The sequence below is a fragment of the Palaemon carinicauda genome, chromosome 28 (genome assembly GCF_036898095.1).
Source record: "Palaemon carinicauda isolate YSFRI2023 chromosome 28, ASM3689809v2, whole genome shotgun sequence".
Lineage (NCBI taxonomy): Eukaryota > Metazoa > Arthropoda > Malacostraca > Decapoda > Palaemonidae > Palaemon > Palaemon carinicauda.
The window spans coordinates 71821170-71840495 of NC_090752.1; the positions used below are offsets into that span (position 1 = coordinate 71821170).

The following is a 19326-nucleotide window of genomic DNA, read 5'->3' on the forward strand; positions in this document are numbered from 1 at the left end:
TTGGTTCCATAAGTTATTAGTTACTGTTGGTTACTCGAGTTATTAATTACTATTGGTTCCTTAAGTTATTAGTTACTGTTGGTTACTCGAGTTATTAATTACCATTGGTTTCTTAAGTTATTAGTTACTGTTGGTTACTCGAGTTATTACTTACTATTGGTTCCATAAGTTATTACTTACAGTTGGTTACTCGAGTTATTACTTACTATTGGTTGCTTAAGTTATTACTTACTATTGGTTCCTTAAGTTGTTACTTACTGTTAGTTACTTGAGTTATTACTTACTATTGGTTCCATAAGTTATTACTTACTGTTGGTTACTTGAGTTATTACTTACTATTGGTTGTTTAAGTTATTACTTACTATTGGTTTCTTAAGTTATTACTTACTGTTAGTTACTTGAGTTATTACCTACTATTGGTTCCTTAAGTTATTACTTACTGTTGGTTACTTGAGTTATTACCTACTATTGGTTCCTTAAGTTATTACTTACTGTTGGTTACTTGAGTTATCACTTACTATTGGTTGCTTAAGTTATTACTTACTGTTGGTTACTTGAGTTATTACTTACTATTGGTTACTCAAGTTATAACTTACTGTTGGTTACTCAAGTTATTACTAACTGTTGGTTACTTCAGTTATTAATTACTATTGGTTACTCAAGTTATTACTTACTGTTGGTTACTTCAGTTATTACTTACTATTGGTTACTCAAGTTATAACTTACTGTTGGTTACTCAAGTTATTACTAACTGTTGGTTACTTCAGTTATTAATTACTATTGGTTACTCAAGTTATTACTTACTGTTGGTTACTTCAGTTATTACTTACTATTGGTTACTCAAGTTATAACTTACTGTTGGTTACTCAAGTTATTACTAACTGTTGGTTACTTCAGTTATTAATTACTATTGGTTACTCAAGTTATTACTTACTGTTGGTTACTCAAGTTATTACTAACTGTTGGTTACTTCAGTTATTAATTACTATTGGTTACTCAAGTTATTACTTACTGTTGGTTACTCAAGTTATTACTAACTGTTGGTTACTTCAGTTATTACTTACTATTGGTTACTCAAGTTATAACTTACTGTTGGTTACTCAAGTTATTACTTACTGTTGGTTACTTCAGTTATTACTTACTATTGGTTACTCAAGTTATAACTTACTGTTGGTTACTCAAGTTATTAATAACTGTTGGTTACTTCAGTTATTACTTACTATTGGTTACTCAAGTTATAACTTACTGTTGGTTACTCAAGTTATTACTTACTGTTGGTTACTTCAGTTATTAATTACTATTGGTTACTCAAGTTATTACTAACTGTTGGTTACTTCAGTTATTACTTACTATTGGTTACTCAAGTTATTACTAACTGTTGGTTACTTCAGTTATTACTTACTATTGGTTACTCAAGTTATTACTAACTGTTGGTTACTTCAGTTATTACTTACTATTGGTTACTCAAGTTATTACTAACTGTTGGTTACTTCAGTTATTACTTACTATTGGTTACTTCAGTTATTAATTACTATTGGTTACTCAAGTTATTACTTACTGTTGGTTACTTCAGTTATTACTTACTATTGGTTACTTCAGTTATTAATTACTATTGGTTACTCAAGTTATTACTTACTGTTGGTTACTTCAGTTATTACTTACTATTGGTTACTTCAGTTATTAATTACTATTGGTTACTCAAGTTATTACTAACTGTTGGTTACTTCAGTTATTACTTACTATTGGTTACTTCAATTATTAATTACTATTGGTTACTCAAGTTATTACTAACTGTTGGTTACTTCAGTTATTACTTACTATTGGTTACTTCAGTTATTAATTACTATTGGTTACTCAAGTTATTACTAACTGTTGGTTACTTCAGTTATTACTTACTATTGGTTACTTCAATTATTAATTACTATTGGTTACTCAAGTTATTACTAACTGTTGGTTACTTCAGTTATTACTTACTATTGGTTACTTCAGTTATTAATTACTATTGGTTACTCAAGTTATTACTTACTGTTGGTTACTTCAGTTATTACTTACTATTGGTTACTTCAGTTATTACTTACTATTGGTTACTCAAGTTATTACTAACTGTTGGTTACTTCAGTTATTACCTTCTATTGGTTACTCAAGTTATTACTTACTGTTGGTTACTTCAGTTCTTACTTACTATTGGTTACTCAAGTTATAACTTACTGTTGGTTACTCAAGTTATTACTAACTGTTGGTTACTTCAGTTATTACTTACTATTGGTTACTCAAGTTATTACTTACTGTTGGTTACTTTAGTTATTACTAACTGTTGGTTACTTCAGTTATTAATTACTATTGGTTACTCAAGTTATTACTTACTGTTGGTTACTTCAGTTATTAATTACTATTGGTTTCTCAAGTTATTACTAACTGTTGGTTACTTCAGTTATTAATTACTATTGGTTACTCAAGTTATTACTAACTGTTGGTTACTTCAGTTATTACCTTCTATTGGTTACTCAAGTTATTACTTACTGTTGGTTACTCAAGTTATTACTAACTGTTGGTTACTTCAGTTATTACTTACTATTGGTTACTCAAGTTATTACTTACTGTTGGTTACTTTAGTTATTACTTACTATTGGTTACTCAAGTTATAACTTACTGTTGGTTACTCAAGTTATTACTAACTGTTGGTTACTTCAGTTATTACTTACTATTGGTTACTCAAGTTATTACTAACTGTTGGTTACTTCAGTTATTAATTACTATTGGTTACTCAAGTTATTACTGACTGTTGGTTACTTCAGTTATTAATTACTATTGGTTACTCAAGTTATAACTTACTGTTGGTTACTCAAGTTATTACTTACTGTTGATTACTTCAGTTATTACTTACTATTGGTTCCTTAAGTTATTACTTACTGTTGGTTACTCAAGTTATTACTAACTGTTGGTTACTCAAGTTATTACTTACTATTGGTTACTCAAGTTATAACTTACTTGTGGTTCCTTAAGTTATTACTTAATGTTGGTTACTCAAGTTATTACTAACTGTTGGTTACTTCAGTTATTACTTACTATTGGTTACTCAAGTTATAACTTACTGTTGGTTACTCAAGTTATTACTTACTATTGGTTCCTTAAGTTATTACTTACTGTTGGTTACTCAAGTTATAACTTACTGTTGGTTACTCAAGTTATTACTTACTATTGGTTACTCAAGTTATAACTTACTGTTGGTTCCTTAAGTTATTACTTAATGTTGGTTACTCAAGTTATTACTAACTGTTGGTTACTTCAGTTATTACTTACTATTGGTTACTCAAGTTATTACTTACTGTTGGTTACTTTAGTTATTACTTACTATTGGTTACTCAAGTTATAACTTACTGTTGGTTACTTAAGTTATTACTTACTATTGGTTACTCAAGTTATAACTTACTGTTGGTTCCTTAAGTTATTACTTAATGTTGGTTACTCAAGTTATTACTAACTGTTGGTTACTTCAGTTATTAATTACTATTGGTTACTATAGTTATTACTTACTGTTGGTTACTTCAGTTATTACTTACTATTGGTTACTCAAGTTATTACTTACTGTTGGTTACTCAAGTTATTACTAACTGTTGGTTACTTCAGTTATTACTTACTATTGGTTACTCAAGTTATTACTAACTGTTGGTTACTTCAGTTATTAATTACTATTGGTTACTCAAGTTATTACTTACTGTTGGGTACTTCAGTTATTAATTACTATTGGTTACTCAAGTTATTACTTACTGTTGGTTACTTCAGTTATTACTTACTATTGGTTACTCAAGTTATTACTAACTGTTGGTTACTTCAGTTATTACTTACTATTGGTTACTCAAGTTATTACTTACTGTTGGTTACTTCAGTTATTAATTACTATTGGTTACTCAAGTTATAACTTACTGTTGGTTACTCAAGTTATTACTAACTGTTGGTTACTTCAGTTATTACTTACTGTTGGTTCCTTAAGTTATTATTTACGATCGGTTCCTTAAGTTATTTCTTACTGTTGGTTACTCAAGTTATTACTAACTGTTGCTTTCTCAAGTTATTACTTACTATTGGTTACTCAAGTTATTACTTATTGTTGGTTCCTTAAGTTATTACTTACTATTGGTTACTCAAGTTATTACTAACTGTTGGTTACTTCAGGTATTACTTACTATTGGTTACTCAAGTTATAACTTACTGTTGGTTCCTTAAGTTATTACTTACTATTGGTTACTCAAGTTATAACTTACTGTTGGTTACTTCAGTTATTAATTACTATTGGTTTCTCAAGTTATTACTAACTGTTGGTTACTTCAGTTATTACTTACTATTGGTTACTCAAGTTATTACTTACTGTTGGTTCCTTAAGTTATTACTTACTATTGGTTTATTAAGTTATTACTAACTGTTGGTTACTCGAGTTATAACTTACTATTGGTTACTCGAGTTATAACTTACTGTTGGTTACTCAAGTTATTACGAACTGTTGGTTACTTCAGTTATTAATTACTATTGGTTACTCAAGTTATTACTTACTGTTGGTTACTTCAGTTATTACTTACTATTGGTTACTCAAGTTATAACTTACTTTTGGTTACTCAAGTTATTACTAACTGTTGGTTACTCAAGTTATTACTAACTGATGATTACTTCAGTTATTACTTACTATTGGTTACTCAAGTTATAACTTACTGTTGGTTCCTTAAGTTATTACTTACTGTTGTTTACTCAAGTTATTACTAACTGATGGTTACTTCAGTTATTACTTACTATTGGTTACTCAAGTTATTACTGACTTGGTTTCTTCAGTTATTACTAACTATTGGTTACTCAAGTTATTACTGACTGTTGGTTTCTTCAGTTATTACTGACTATTGGTTACTCAAGTTATTACTTACTGTTGGTTTCTTCAGTTATTACTGACTATTGGTTACTCAAGTTATTACTTACTGTTGGTTACTCAAGTTAATTACTTACTTACTATTGGTTACTTAAGCTATTACTTACTGTTAGTTACTTGAATTATTTCTGTTGGTTACTCGAGTTATTACCTATTGTTGGTTACTCGAGTTATTACTTACTATTGGTTCCATAAGTCATTAGTTACTGTTGGTTACTCGAGTTATTACTTACGATTGGTTCCTTAAGTTATTACTTACTGTTGGTTACTTGAGTTATTACTTACTATTGGTTTCTTAAGTTATTACTTACTGTTAGTTACTTGAGTTATTACTTACTATTGGTTTCTTAAGTCATTACTTACTGTTAGTTACTTGAGTTACTACCTACTATTGGTTCCTTAAGTTATTAATTACTGTTGGTTACTCGAGTTATTACTTACTATTGGTCGCTTAAGTTATTACTTACTGTTGGTTACTCAAGTTATTACTAACTGTTGGTTTCCCAAGTTATTACTTACTATTGGTTACTCAAGTTATTATTTACTGTTGGTTTCTTAAGTTATTACTAACTGTTGGTTTCTCAAGTTATTACTTACTATTGGTTACTCAAGTTATTATTTACTGTTGGTTTCTTAAGTTATTACTAACTGTTGGTTTCCCAAGTTATTACTTACTATTGGTTACTCAAGTTATTACTTACTGTTGGTTCCTTGAGTTATTACTTACTATTGGTTACTCAAGTTATTACTAACTGTTGGTTTTTCAAGTTATTACTTACTATTGGTTACTCAAGTTATTACTTACTGTTTGTCACTCAAGTTATTACTTACTGTTGGTTCCTTAAGTTATTACCTACTATTGGTTACTCAAGTTATTACTTACTGTTGGTTTCTCAAGTTATTACTTACTTTTGGTTCCTTAAGTTATTACCTACTATTGGTTCCTTAAGTTATTACTAACTGCTGGTTACTTCAGTTATTACTTACTATTGGTTACTCAAGTTATTGGTTCCTTAAGTTATTACTTACTGTTGATTACTCAAGTTATTAATTATTATTGGTTCCTCAAGTTATTACTTACTGTTGGTTACTTCAGTTATTACGAATCATTGCTGTTGGTTACTCAAGTTATCACTTACTGTTGGTTCCTTAAGTTATTACTTACTATTGGTTCCTTAAGTTAGGCTATTACTAACTGTTGGTTACTTCAGTTATTACTTACTATTGGTTACTCAAGTTATTGGTTCCTTAAGTTATTACTTACTGTTTGTTACTTCAGTTATTACTTATTATTGGTTCATTAAGTTATTACTTACTGTTGGTTACTTCAGTTATTACGAACCATTGCTGTTGGTTACTCAAGTTATTACTTACTGTTGGTTCCTTAAGTTATTACTTACTATTGGTTCCTTAAGTTATTACTAACTGTTGGTTACTCCAGTTATTACTTACTATTGGTTACTCAAGTTATTGGTTCCTTAAGTTATTACTTGCTGTTGGTTACTCAAGTTATTACTTACTTTTGGGTACTTCAGTTATTACTTTTATTGGTTCCTTAAGTTATTACTAACTGTTGGTTACTTCAGTTATTACTTACTATTGGTTCCTTAAGTTATTACTTACTGTTGGTTCCTTCAGTTATTATGGACTATTGGTTACTCAAGTTATTACTGAATGTTGGTTCCTTCAGTTATTATGGACTATTGGTTACTCAAGTTATTGGTTCCTTAAGTTATTACTTGCTGTTGGTTACTCAAGTTATTACTTACTGTTGGTTACTTCAGTTATTACTTTTATTGGTTCCTTAAGTTATTACTAACTGTTGGTTACTTCAGTTATTACTTACTATTGGTTACTCAACTTATTACTTACTGTTGGTTCCTTCAGTTATTATGGACTATTGGTTACTCAAGTTATTGGTTCCTTGAGTTATTACTTGCTGTTGGTTACTCAAGTTATTACTTACTGTTGGTTACTTCAGTTATTACTTTTATTGGTTCCTTAAGTTATTACTAACTGTTGGTTACTTCAGTTATTACTTACTATTGGTTACTCAAGTTATTACTTAATGTTGGTTCCTTAAGTTATTACTTACTATTGGTTACTCAAGTTATTACTGACTGTTGGTTCTTTCAGTTATTACTTACTATTGGTTACTCAAATTATTACTTTCTGTTGGTTACTTCAGTTATTACTTACTATTGGTTCCGTAAGTTATTACTTACTGTTGGTTCCTTAAGTTATTACTTACTATTGGTTACTCAAGTTATTAATTACTATTGGTTCCTTAAGTTATTACTTATTGTTGTTTTACTCAAGTTATTACTTACTATTGGTTACTCAATTTATTATATATGTTGGTTCCTTAAGTTATTACTACTGTTGGTTATTCAGTTATTACTACTATTGGTTACTCAAGTTATTACTTACTGTTGGTTACTTCAGTTATTACTTTCTATTGGTTCCTTAAGTTATTACTGACGTTGGTTACTCAAGTTATTACTTGACTATTGGTTCCTTAAGTTATTACTTACTGTTGGTTACTCAAGTTATTACTACTGTTGGTTACTTCAGTTATTACTGACTATTGGTTACTCAAGTTATTACTGACTGTTGGTTCCTTCAATTATTACTGACTATTGGTTACTCAAGTTATTACTGACTGTTGGTTCCTTCAATTATTACTGACTATTGGTTACTCAAATTATTACTGACTGTTGGTTCCTTCAGTTATTCTGACTATTGTTACTCAGTTATTACTGACTGTTGGTTCCTTCAATTATACTGACTATTGGTTACTCAAGTTATTACTGACTGTTGGTTCCTTCAATTATTACTGACTATTGGTTACTCAAGTTATTACTGACTGTTGGTTCCTTCAGTTATTACTGACTATTGGTTACTCAAGTTATTACTGACTGTTGGTTCCTTCAATTATTACTGACTATTGGTTACTCAAGTTATTACTGACTGTTGTTCCTTACAGTTATTACTGACTATTGGTTACTCAAGTTATTACTGACTGTTGGTTCCTTCAATTATTACTGACTATTGGTTACTCAAGTTATTACTGACTGTTGGTTGCTTCAATTATTACTGACTATTGGTTACTCAAGTTATTACTGACTGTTGGTTACTCAAGTTATTACTGACTGTTGGTTCCTTCAATTATTACTGACTATTGGTTACTCAAGTTATTACTGACTGTTGGTTCCTTCAATTATTACTGACTATTGGTTACTCAAGTTATTACTGACTGTTGGTTCCTTCAATTATTACTGACTATTGGTTACTCAAGTTATTACTGACTGTTGGTTCCTTCAATTATTACTGACTATTGGTTACTCAAGTTATTACTGACTGTTGCTTGCTTCTTTACTCAAGTTATTACTGACTGTTGGTTGCTTCAATTATTACTGACTATTGGTTACTCAAGTTATTACTGACTGTTGGTTCCTTCAATTATTACTGACTATTGGTTACTCAAGTTATTACTGACTGTTGCTTGCTTCTTTACTCAAGTTATTACTGACTGTTGGTTGCTTCAATTATGACTGACTATTGGTTACTCAAGTTATTACTGACTGTTGGTTCCTTCAGTTATTATTGACTATTGGTTACTCAAGTTATTACTGACTGTTGGTTGCTTCAATTATTACTGACTGTTGGTTCCTTCAATTATTACTGACTGTTGGTTCCTTCAATTATTACTGACTATTGGTTACTCAAGTTATTACTGACTGTTGCTTGCTTCTTTACTCAAGTTATTACTGACTGTTGGTTGCTTCAATTATGACTGACTATTGGTTACTCAAGTTATTACTGACTGTTGGTTCCTTCAAGTTATTATTGACTATTGGTTACTCAAGTTATTACTGACTGTTGGTTCCTTCAATTATTACTGACTGTTGGTTCCTTCAATTATTACTGACTATTGGTTACTCAAGTTATTACTGACTGTTGGTTGCTTCAATTATGACTGACTATTGGTTACTCAAGTTATTACTGACTGTTGTTGCTTCAATTATGACTGACTATTGGTTACTCAAGTTATTACTGACTGTTGGTTGCTTCAATTATGACTGACTATTGGTTACTCAAGTTATTACTGACTGTTGGTTGCTTCAATTATGACTGACTATTGGTTACTCAAGTTATTACTGACTGTTGGTTCCTTCAGTTATTATTGACTATTGGTTACTCAAGTTATTACTGACTGTTGGTTGCTTCAATTATTACTGACTGTTGGTTCCTTCAATTATTACTGACTGTTGGTTCCTTCAATTATTACTGACTATTGGTTACTCAAGTTATTACTGACTGTTGGTTGCTTCAATTATGACTGACTATTGGTTACTCAAGTTATTACTGACTGTTGTTGCTTCAATTATGACTGACTATTGGTTACTCAAGTTATTACTGACTATTGGTTGCTTCAATTATGACTGACTATTGGTTACTCAAGTTATTACTGACTGTTGGTTCCTTCAGTTATTACTGACTATTGGTTACTCAAGTTATTACTGACTATTGGTTCCTTCAATTATTACTGACTATTGGTTACTCAAGTTATTACTGACTGTTGGTTACTCAAGTTATTACTGACTGTTGGTTCCTTCAATTATTACTGACTATTGGTTACTCAAGTTATTACTGACTGTTGATTCCTACAGTTATTACTGACTATTGGTTCCTTCAATTATTACTGACTATTGGTTACTCAAGTTATTACTGACTGTTGGTTACTCAAGTTATTACTGACTGTTGGTTCCTTCAATTATTACTGACTATTGGTTACTCAAGTTATTACTGACTGTTGGTTCCTCAGTTATTACTGACTATTGGTTCCTTCAATTATTACTGACTATTGGTTACTCAAGTTATTACTGACTATTGGTTACTCAAGTTATTACTGACTGTTGGTTCTTCAATTATGACTGACTATTGGTTACTCAAGTTATTACTGACTGTTGATTCCTACAGTTATTACTGACTATTGGTTACTCAAGTTATTACTGACTGTTGGTTCCTTCAGTTATTACTGACTATTGGTTCACTCAAGTTATTACTGACTGTTGGTTCCTTCAATTATTACTGACTATTGGTTACTCAAGTTATTACTGACTGTTGGTTCCTTCAGTTATTACTGACTATTGGTTACTCAAGTTATTACTGACTGTTGGTTCTTCAATTATTACTGACTATTGGTTACTCAAGTTATTACTGACTGTTGATTCCTACAGTTATTACTGACTATTGGTTACTCAAGTTATTACTGACTGTTGGTTCCTTCAATTATTACTGACTGTTGGTTACTCAAGTTATTACTGACTGTTGGTTCCTTCAATTATTACTGACTATTGGTTACTCAAGTTATTACTGACTGTTGGTTCCTTCAATTATTACTGACTATTGGTTACTTCAAGTTATTACTGACTGTTGGTTACTCAGTTATTACTTATATTGGTTCCTTGAGTTATTACTTACTGTTGGTTACTCAAGGTAATTATTACTTGCTATTGGTTACTTAAGCTATTACTTACTGTTAGTTACTTGAATTATTTCTGTTGGTTACTCGAGTTATTACCTATTGTTGGTTAATCGAGTTATTACTTACTATTGGTTCCATAAGTTATTACTTGCTGTTGGTTACTCGAGTTATTACTTACTATTGGTTCCTTAAGTTATTACTTACTGTTGGTTACTCGGGTTATTACCTATTGTTGGTTAATCGAGTTATTACTTACTATTGGTTCCTTAAGTTATTACTTACTGTTGGTTACTCGAGTTATTACTTACTATTGGTTCCTTAAGTTATTACTTACTGTTGGTTACTCGAGTTATTACTTACTATTGGTTCTTTAAGTTATTACTTACTGTTGGTTACTCGAGTTATTACTTACTATTGGTTCCTTAAGTTATTACTTACTGTTAGTTACTTGAGTTATTACTTACTATTGGTTCCTTAAGTTATTACTTACTGTTGGTTACTCGAGTTATTACTTACTATTGGTTCCTTAAGTTATTAGTTACTGTTGGTTACTCGAGTTATTACTTACTATTGGTTCCATAAGTTATTAGTTACTGTTGGTTACTCGAGTTATTACTTACTATTGGTTCCTTAAGTTATTACTTACTGTTGGTTACTCGAGTTATTAATTACTATTGGTTCCTTAAGTTATTACTTACTGTTGGTTACTCGAGTTATTACTTACTATTGGTTCCATAAGTTATTAGTTACTGTTGGTTACTCGAGTTATTACTTACTATTGGTTCCATAAGTTATTACTTACTGTTGGTTACTCAAGTTATTACTTACTGTTTGTTACTCAAGTTATTACTTACTGTTGGTTCCTTAAGTTATTACCTACTGTTGGTTACTCAAGTTATTAATTACTATTGGTTCCTTAAGTTATTAGTTACTGTTGGTTACTCGAGTTATTTCTTACTATTGGTTCCATAAGTTATTACTTACTGTTGGTTACTCGAGTTATTACTTACTATTGGTTCCTTAAGTTATTACTTACTGTTGGTTACTCGAGTTATTACTTACTATTGGTTCCATAAGTTATTAGTTACTGTTGGTTACTCGAGTTATTACTTACTATTGGTTCCATAAGTTATTAGTTACTGTTGGTTACTCGAGTTATTACTTACTATTGGTTCCATAAGTTATTAGTTACTGTTGGTTACTCGAGTTATTACTTACTATTGGTTCCATAAGTTATTACTTACTGTTGGTTACTCGAGTTATTACTTACTATTGGTTCCTTAAGTTATTACTTACTATTGGTTACTCGAGTTATTACTTACTATTGGTTCCTTAAGTTATTACTTACTGTTGGTTACTCAAGTTATTAATTACTATTGGTTCCTAAAGTTATTAGTTACTGTTGGTTACTCGAGATATAAGTTACTATTGGTTCCTTAAGTTATTAGTTACTGTTGGTTACTCTAGTTATTACTTACTATTGGTTCCATAAGTTATTACTTACTGTTGGTTACTCGAGTTATTATTTACTATTGGTTCCTTAAGTTATTAGTTACTGTTGGTTACTCTAGTTATTACTTACTATTGGTTCCATAAGTTATTACTTACTGTTGGTTACTCAAGTTATTAATTACTATTGGTTCCTTAAGTTATTAGTTACTGTTGGTTACTCGAGTTATAAGTTACTATTGGTTCCTTAAGTTATTACTTACTGTTGGTTACTCGAGTTATTACTTACTATTGGTTCCATAAGTTAATACTTACTGTTGGTTACTCGAGTTATTACTTACCATTGGTTGCTTAAGTTGTTACTTACTGTTGGTTACTGAGTTATTACTTACTATTGGTTCCTTAAGTTATTACTTACTATTGGTTACTCGAGTTATTACTTACTATTGGTTCCTTAAGTTATTACTTACTGTTGGTTACTCAAGTTATTAATTACTATTGGTTCCTAAAGTTATTAGTTACTGTTGGTTACTCGAGATATAAGTTACTATTGGTTCCTTAAGTTATTAGTTACTGTTGGTTACTCTAGTTATTACTTACTATTGGTTCCATAAGTTATTACTTACTGTTGGTTACTCGAGTTATTATTTACTATTGGTTCCTTAAGTTATTAGTTACTGTTGGTTACTCTAGTTATTACTTACTATTGGTTCCATAAGTTATTACTTACTGTTGGTTACTCAAGTTATTAATTACTATTGGTTCCTTAAGTTATTAGTTACTGTTGGTTACTCGAGTTATAAGTTACTATTGGTTCCTTAAGTTATTACTTACTGTTGGTTACTCGAGTTATTACTTACTATTGGTTCCATAAGTTAATACTTACTGTTGGTTACTCGAGTTATTACTTACCATTGGTTGCTTAAGTTGTTACTTACTGTTAGTTACTCGGGTTATTACCTACTTTTGGTTCCTTAAGTTATTACTTACTGTTGGTTACTTGAGTTATTACTTACTATTGGTTTCTTAAGTTATTACTTACTGTTGGTTACTTGAGTTATTACTTACTATTGGTTTCTTAAGTTATTACTTACTATTGATTCCTTAAGTTATTACTAACTGTTGGTTACTTGAGTTATTACTTACTATTGGTTGCTTAAGTTATTACTTACTGTTGGTTACTCAAGTTATTACTAACTGTTGGTTTCCCAAGTTATTACTTACTATTGGTTACTCAAGTTATTACTTTCTGTTGGTTCCTTAAGTTATTACTTACTATTGGTTACTCAAGTTATTACTAACTGTTGGTTTCTGAAGTTATTACTTACTATTGGTTACTCAAGTTATTACTTTCTGTTGGTTCCTTAAGTTATTACTTACTATTGGTTACTCAAGTTATTACTTACTGTTGGTTCCTTAAGTTATTACTTACTATTGGTTACTCAAGTTATTACTTACTGTTGGTTCCTTAAGTTATTACTTACTGTTGGTTACTTCAGTTATTACTTTTATTGGTTCCTTAAGTTATTACTAACTGTTGGTTACTTCAGTTATTACTTACTATTGGTTCCTTAAGTTATTACTTACTGTTGGTTCCTTCAGTTATTATGGACTATTGGTTACTAAAGTTATTACTGACTGTTGGTTCCTTCAGTTATTACGGACTATTGGTTACTCAAGTTATTACTGACAGTTGGTTCCTTCAGTTATCACGAACTATTGGTTACTCAAGTTATTACTGACTATTGGTTCCTTCAGTTATTATGGACTATTGGTTACTCAAGTTATTGGTTCCTTAATTTATTACTTGCTGTTGGTTACTCAAGTTATTACTAACTGTTGGTTACTTCAGTTATTACCTAATATTAGTTCCTTAAGTTATTACTTACTGTTGGTTCCTTCAGTTTTTATGGACTATTGGTTACTCAAGTTATTACTGACTGTTGGTTCCTTCAGTTATTATGGACTATTGGTTACTCAAGTTATTACTGACTGTTGGTTACTTCAGTTATTACTAACTGTTGGTTTCTCAAGTCATTACTTTCTATTGGTTACTCAAGTTATAACTTACTGTTGGTTACTCAAGTTATTACTAACTGTTGGTTACTTCAGTTATTACTTACTATTGGTTCCTCAAGTTATTACTTACTATTGGTTCCTTAAGTTATTACTGACTGTTGGTTCTTTCAGTTATTACTTACTATTGGTTACTCAAGTTATAACTTACTGTTGGTTACTCAAGTTATTACTTTCTGTTGGTTACTTCAGTTATTACTTACTATTTGTTCCGTAAGTTATTACTTACTGTTGGTTCCTTAAGTTATTACTTACTATTGGTTACTCAAGTTATTACTTTCTGTTGGTTACTTCAGTTATTACTTACTATTGGTTCCGTAAGTTATTACTTACTGTTGGTTCCTTAAGTTATTAATTACCATTGGTTACTCAATTTATTATTTAATGTTGGTTCCTTAAGTTATTACTTACTGTTGGTTACTTCAGTTATTACGTACTATTGGTTCCTTAAGTTATTACTCACCGTTGGTTACTCGAGTTATTACTTACTATTGGTTCTTTAAGTTATTACTCACCGTTGGTTACTCGAGTTATTACTTGCTATTGGTTACTCAAGTTATTACTTACTGTTGGTTACTTCAGTTAATACTGACTATTGGTTACTCAAGTTATAACTTACTGTTGGTTCCTTCAATTATTACTGACTATTGGTTACTCAAGTTATTACTGACTGTTGGTTCCTTCAGGTATTTCTGACTATTGGTTACTCAAGTTATTACTGACTGTTGGTTCCTTCAATTATTACTGACTATTGGTTACTCAAGTTATAACTTACTGTTGGTTCCTTCAATTATTACTGACTATTGGTTACTCAAGTTATTACTGACTGTTGGTTCCTTCAATTATTACTGACTATTGGTTACTCAAGTTATTACTGACTGTTGGTTCCTTCAGTTATTTCTGACTATTGGTTACTCAAGTTATTACTGACTGTTGGTTGCTTCAATTATTACTGACTATTGGTTACTCAAGTTATAACTTACTGTTGGTTCCTTCAATTATTACTGACTATTGGTTACTCAAGTTATTACTGACTGTTGGTTCCTTCAATTATTACTGACTATTGGTTACTCAAGTTATTACTGACTGTTGGTTCCTTCAGTTATTTCTGACTATTGGTTACTCAAGTTATTACTGACTGTTGGTTCCTTCAGTTATTTCTGACTATTGGTTACTCAAGTTATTACTGACTGTTGGTTCCTTCAGTTATTTCTGACTATTGGTTACTCAAGTTATTACTGACTGTTGGTTCCTTCAATTATTACTGACTATTGGTTACTCAAGTTATTACTGACTGTTGGTTGCTTCAATTATTACTGACTATTGGTTACTCAAGTTATTACTGACTGTTGGTTCCTTAAGTTTTTACTTACTTTTGGTTCCTTAAGTTATTACTTAGTATTGGTTACTCAAGTTATTACTTACTATTGGTTACTTGAGTTATTACTTATTGTTGTTTACTTGAGTTATTACTTGCTATTGGTTCCTTAAGTTATTACTCACTATTGGTTACTCTAGTTATTACTGTTGGTTACTTCAGTTATTACTTACTATTGGTTCCTTAAGTTATTACTTATTGTTGTTTACTTGAGTTATTACTCACTGTTGGCTACTCAAGTTATCACTTACTTTTAGTTACTTCAGTTTTTACTTACTATTAGTTTATTAAGTTATTATTTACTGTTTTTTACTTGAGATATCATTCACTGCTGGGTGCTCAAGTTATCACTTACTGTTAATTACTTCAGTTGTTACTTACCGTTAGTAACTTAAGTTATTACTTACTGTTGGTTACTTTAGTTATTACTTACTGTTAGTTGCTCAAGTTATTACTTACTATTTTTTACTTGAGATATCATTCACTGCTGGGTGCTCAAGTTATCACTTACTGTTAATTACTTCAGTTTTTACTTACCGTTAGTTACTCAAGTTATTACTTACTGTTGGTTACTTGAGTTATTACTTACTGTTAGTTACTCAAGTTATTACTTACTGTTTTTTACTTGAGATATTATTCACTGCTGGCTGCTTAAGTTATCACTGTTAATTACTTCAGTTTTTACTTACTGTTAGTTACTTAAGTTATTAATTACTGTTGGTTAATTAAGTTCTTACTTACTCTAGGTTACTAAAGTTGCTAGTTTCTGATAGTTATTCAAATGATTTCTTGCTGTTAGTTAGTTTTCTCGAAGAGCGCAAATGGTATTGATTAGTTGAAATCGTCAAAAAGCGGAAAAAAAATCTTTCCAGTAAATATATGAATTACACTCCATGGGAAAAGGTGGATGGACTCAAAGTCAAAATAAAATCAATTTACGATAAGTATGATTTAAACATAATACAAAATAAATTATAGCCAGCTTGATGATCCATATACGAGTTGATGAATGCAAGTCAATTTCATGTTTTTTTTTTTTTAATACTCAAATATCAAATATTTTATGAGAAATATAGGGGGATATCCATACCAGGTCTACCGGCTTGCCTATATTTACCAAAAAAACGGGAGTTATATCAGGATTCAGCCGGCTATGAATGAATATGGTAACGTCTGTCGTGCTGTATTTATGAACTTTTTAGTTGGAGAAAAAAATTAGGACAATCTGTTCACACACACACACACACACACACACACATATATATATATATATATATATATATATATATATATATATATATATTATTGTATATACAATGTGTGTCTATCATCCACGATTTTAACCCTTTTTTATATTAAATCCCAGTTGTGGTTGATATTTACAGCTATTAAAGTCACGTGTGTTAGTGAGCAAATGATCATATATACATACATATATATATATATATATATATATATATATATATATATATATATATAAATATATATATATATATATATATATATATATATATAACTAAAATAACCCACAATGTATGAAAAATAGAAGTTTATTTAGCTTTCCAAGGGACCATCTCCCTTCCTCTTCAGAATACAAATATGTACAGTATAAATACATATATATACAATATACATACAGTATATACATATATATATATATGTCTATATATATACATACAATATATATATATATATATATATATATATATATATATATATATTTATATACGTACACCTGTATATATCACATCATCTCTCTCTTTTAGGGGAGCGATACGTCTACAAGTTCGTTTGCGACCCCGAAGCACTATTGACCCTGGGTTTTGGCGTAGGCGAGGGTGGGCGCGGAGGGCGCCAAGACCATTGCATGGGCGGCCCTGGAGGCGGACATTACGACCGCCGGACGGGACTCAAGATGCTGCCCCACCATTATTACCCGAGAGCTGCGGCCGCTGCGTCCTACGCAGGTTTGTATGACGCATTTGTTTCCTTTAGCTGAAATATGATCATGTTATTATTAAAAAGTGTTTGAGTCGCTGCGTCTTACGTAAGTTTGTATGACGCGTCATGACCTTTACGTATTTCTTTGGATGAAATTTTGTAGTATTATTATTAAAGAGTTTTTGAGTCACTGCATCTCAGTCTTGTTTGTATGACGCATTTGGTTTCTTTGGCTGAAATATGGTCATGTTATTACTAAAGAGTTTTTGAGTCACTGCATCTCAGTCTTGTTTGTATGACGCATTTGGTTTCTTTGGCTGAAATATGGTCATGTTATTTAAAGAGTTTTTGAGTCACTGCATCTCAGGCTTGTTTGTATGACGCATTTGTTTTTCTTAGCTGAAATATGGTCATGTTATTATTAAAGAATTTTTGAGTCGCTGCGTCTCACCCAGGTTTGAATGACGCGTTATGACGCTTTCGTATTTCTTTGGATGAAATCTAGTAATGTTGTTATTAAAGAGTTTTTGAGTCACTGCGTCTTAAGCTTGTTTGTATGACGCATTAGATTTGTTTATCTGAAATATGGTCATGTTATTATTATAGAGTATTTGAGTCGCTGCTTCTCACGCAGGTTTGAATGACGCGTTAACGCTTTCGTATTTCTTTGGATGAAATTTTGTAGTATTGTTATTAAAGAGTTTTTGAGTCGCTGCGTCTTAAGCTTTATTGTATGACGCATTTGATTTCCTTAACTGAAATATGGTCATGGTATTATTATAGAATTTTTTAGCCACTGTGTCTCACTCTGATGTACATGACGCGTCATGACGCATTTTTTTTTTTAAGCTGGAATAATAATGTTATCACTAAAGAATGGTTGAGTCTTACTCTAGTTTGTATAATACTTTTGTTTTCTTTGTGTGAAATATAGTCATATTATTATTAACATTTGCATTTAAATTTTGAAATATTAAAAATGAGAAGAGCGTAAATATTAAAATGAATCATATATTATCATTTAATAATATTTTCATGTAAATTTTAGAAAATGAGAAATGAAAAGATCGTAAATATTAAAACGAAGCTTAACCTACTTGATTGAGTTACTTATAGCCTTAGATATTTATTTAGTTTTATTAAAACAAAACATTTTAAACATTTGTTTTAATTATAAAAAGGTGGTAATACGGTTGATGATTTTATATGTAATAATTATGATGTTCTTTAGTCTAGGGTAGTGCCTTAGCCTCTGTACCATGGTCTTCCATTGTCTTGGGTTAGAGTTTTCTTGCTTGAGGGTACACTCGGTCACACAATTCTATCTAATAGTATATTTTATTTTACCTTGTTTCCTTTCTTACTGGGCTATTTTCCCTGCTGGTGCCCCTGGGCTTATAGCATCCTGCTTTTCCAACTAGGGTTGTAGCTTAGCAATTAATAATAATAATAATAATAATAATAATAATAATGCTGTATCCATCAATACTTTATATATTAGCGTCCATTTCAACGTATGTTTTATTACATCGATAGATAATAATGATATTATTATTATTATTATTATTATTATTATTATTATTATTATTATTATCATTATTATTACTTGCTAAGCTACAAACCTAGTTGCAGAAGCAGAATGATATAAGCCCAGGGGCCCCAACAGGGAAATTAGCCCAGTGAGGAAAGGAAACAATGAAAAAAAATTAAGAACAGTAACAACATTAAAATAGATAATTCCTATATGCACTATAAAAATGTTGAGACCATAATTGATTGATAAAATATATATTTCTACTGATTTTTTTGGGTTAATTTATATATATATATATATATATATATATATATATATATATATATACATACACAGTACTATATATGTGTATATATTTATGTATATATATGTATATGTATATATATATATTTATTTAAATATATGTATGTATGTATGTATGTTTATATGTATATACTGTATTATACAGTATATAATTTTACCTCTTCAACGAAGGTGGCTGCTTCGCTAGTGATGATAATAACAATGATCTGTATGTACGGATTCTTTTTTAAATATATATACAG

General features: G+C 30.1%; 1 protein-coding gene across 2 annotated transcripts in view; it reads left to right on the forward strand.

The window, feature by feature from the left end:
* Positions 1-19326, forward strand: part of LOC137622090 (uncharacterized) — a 314819-nt gene that overhangs the window by 290918 nt on the left and 4575 nt on the right. For both annotated transcript variants that reach the window (XM_068352558.1, XM_068352557.1), the window contains one exon: positions 17073-17273. In XM_068352558.1, coding sequence (XP_068208659.1) covers positions 17073-17273 — 201 coding nt within the window. The remainder of the gene's footprint in view (positions 1-17072; positions 17274-19326) is intronic.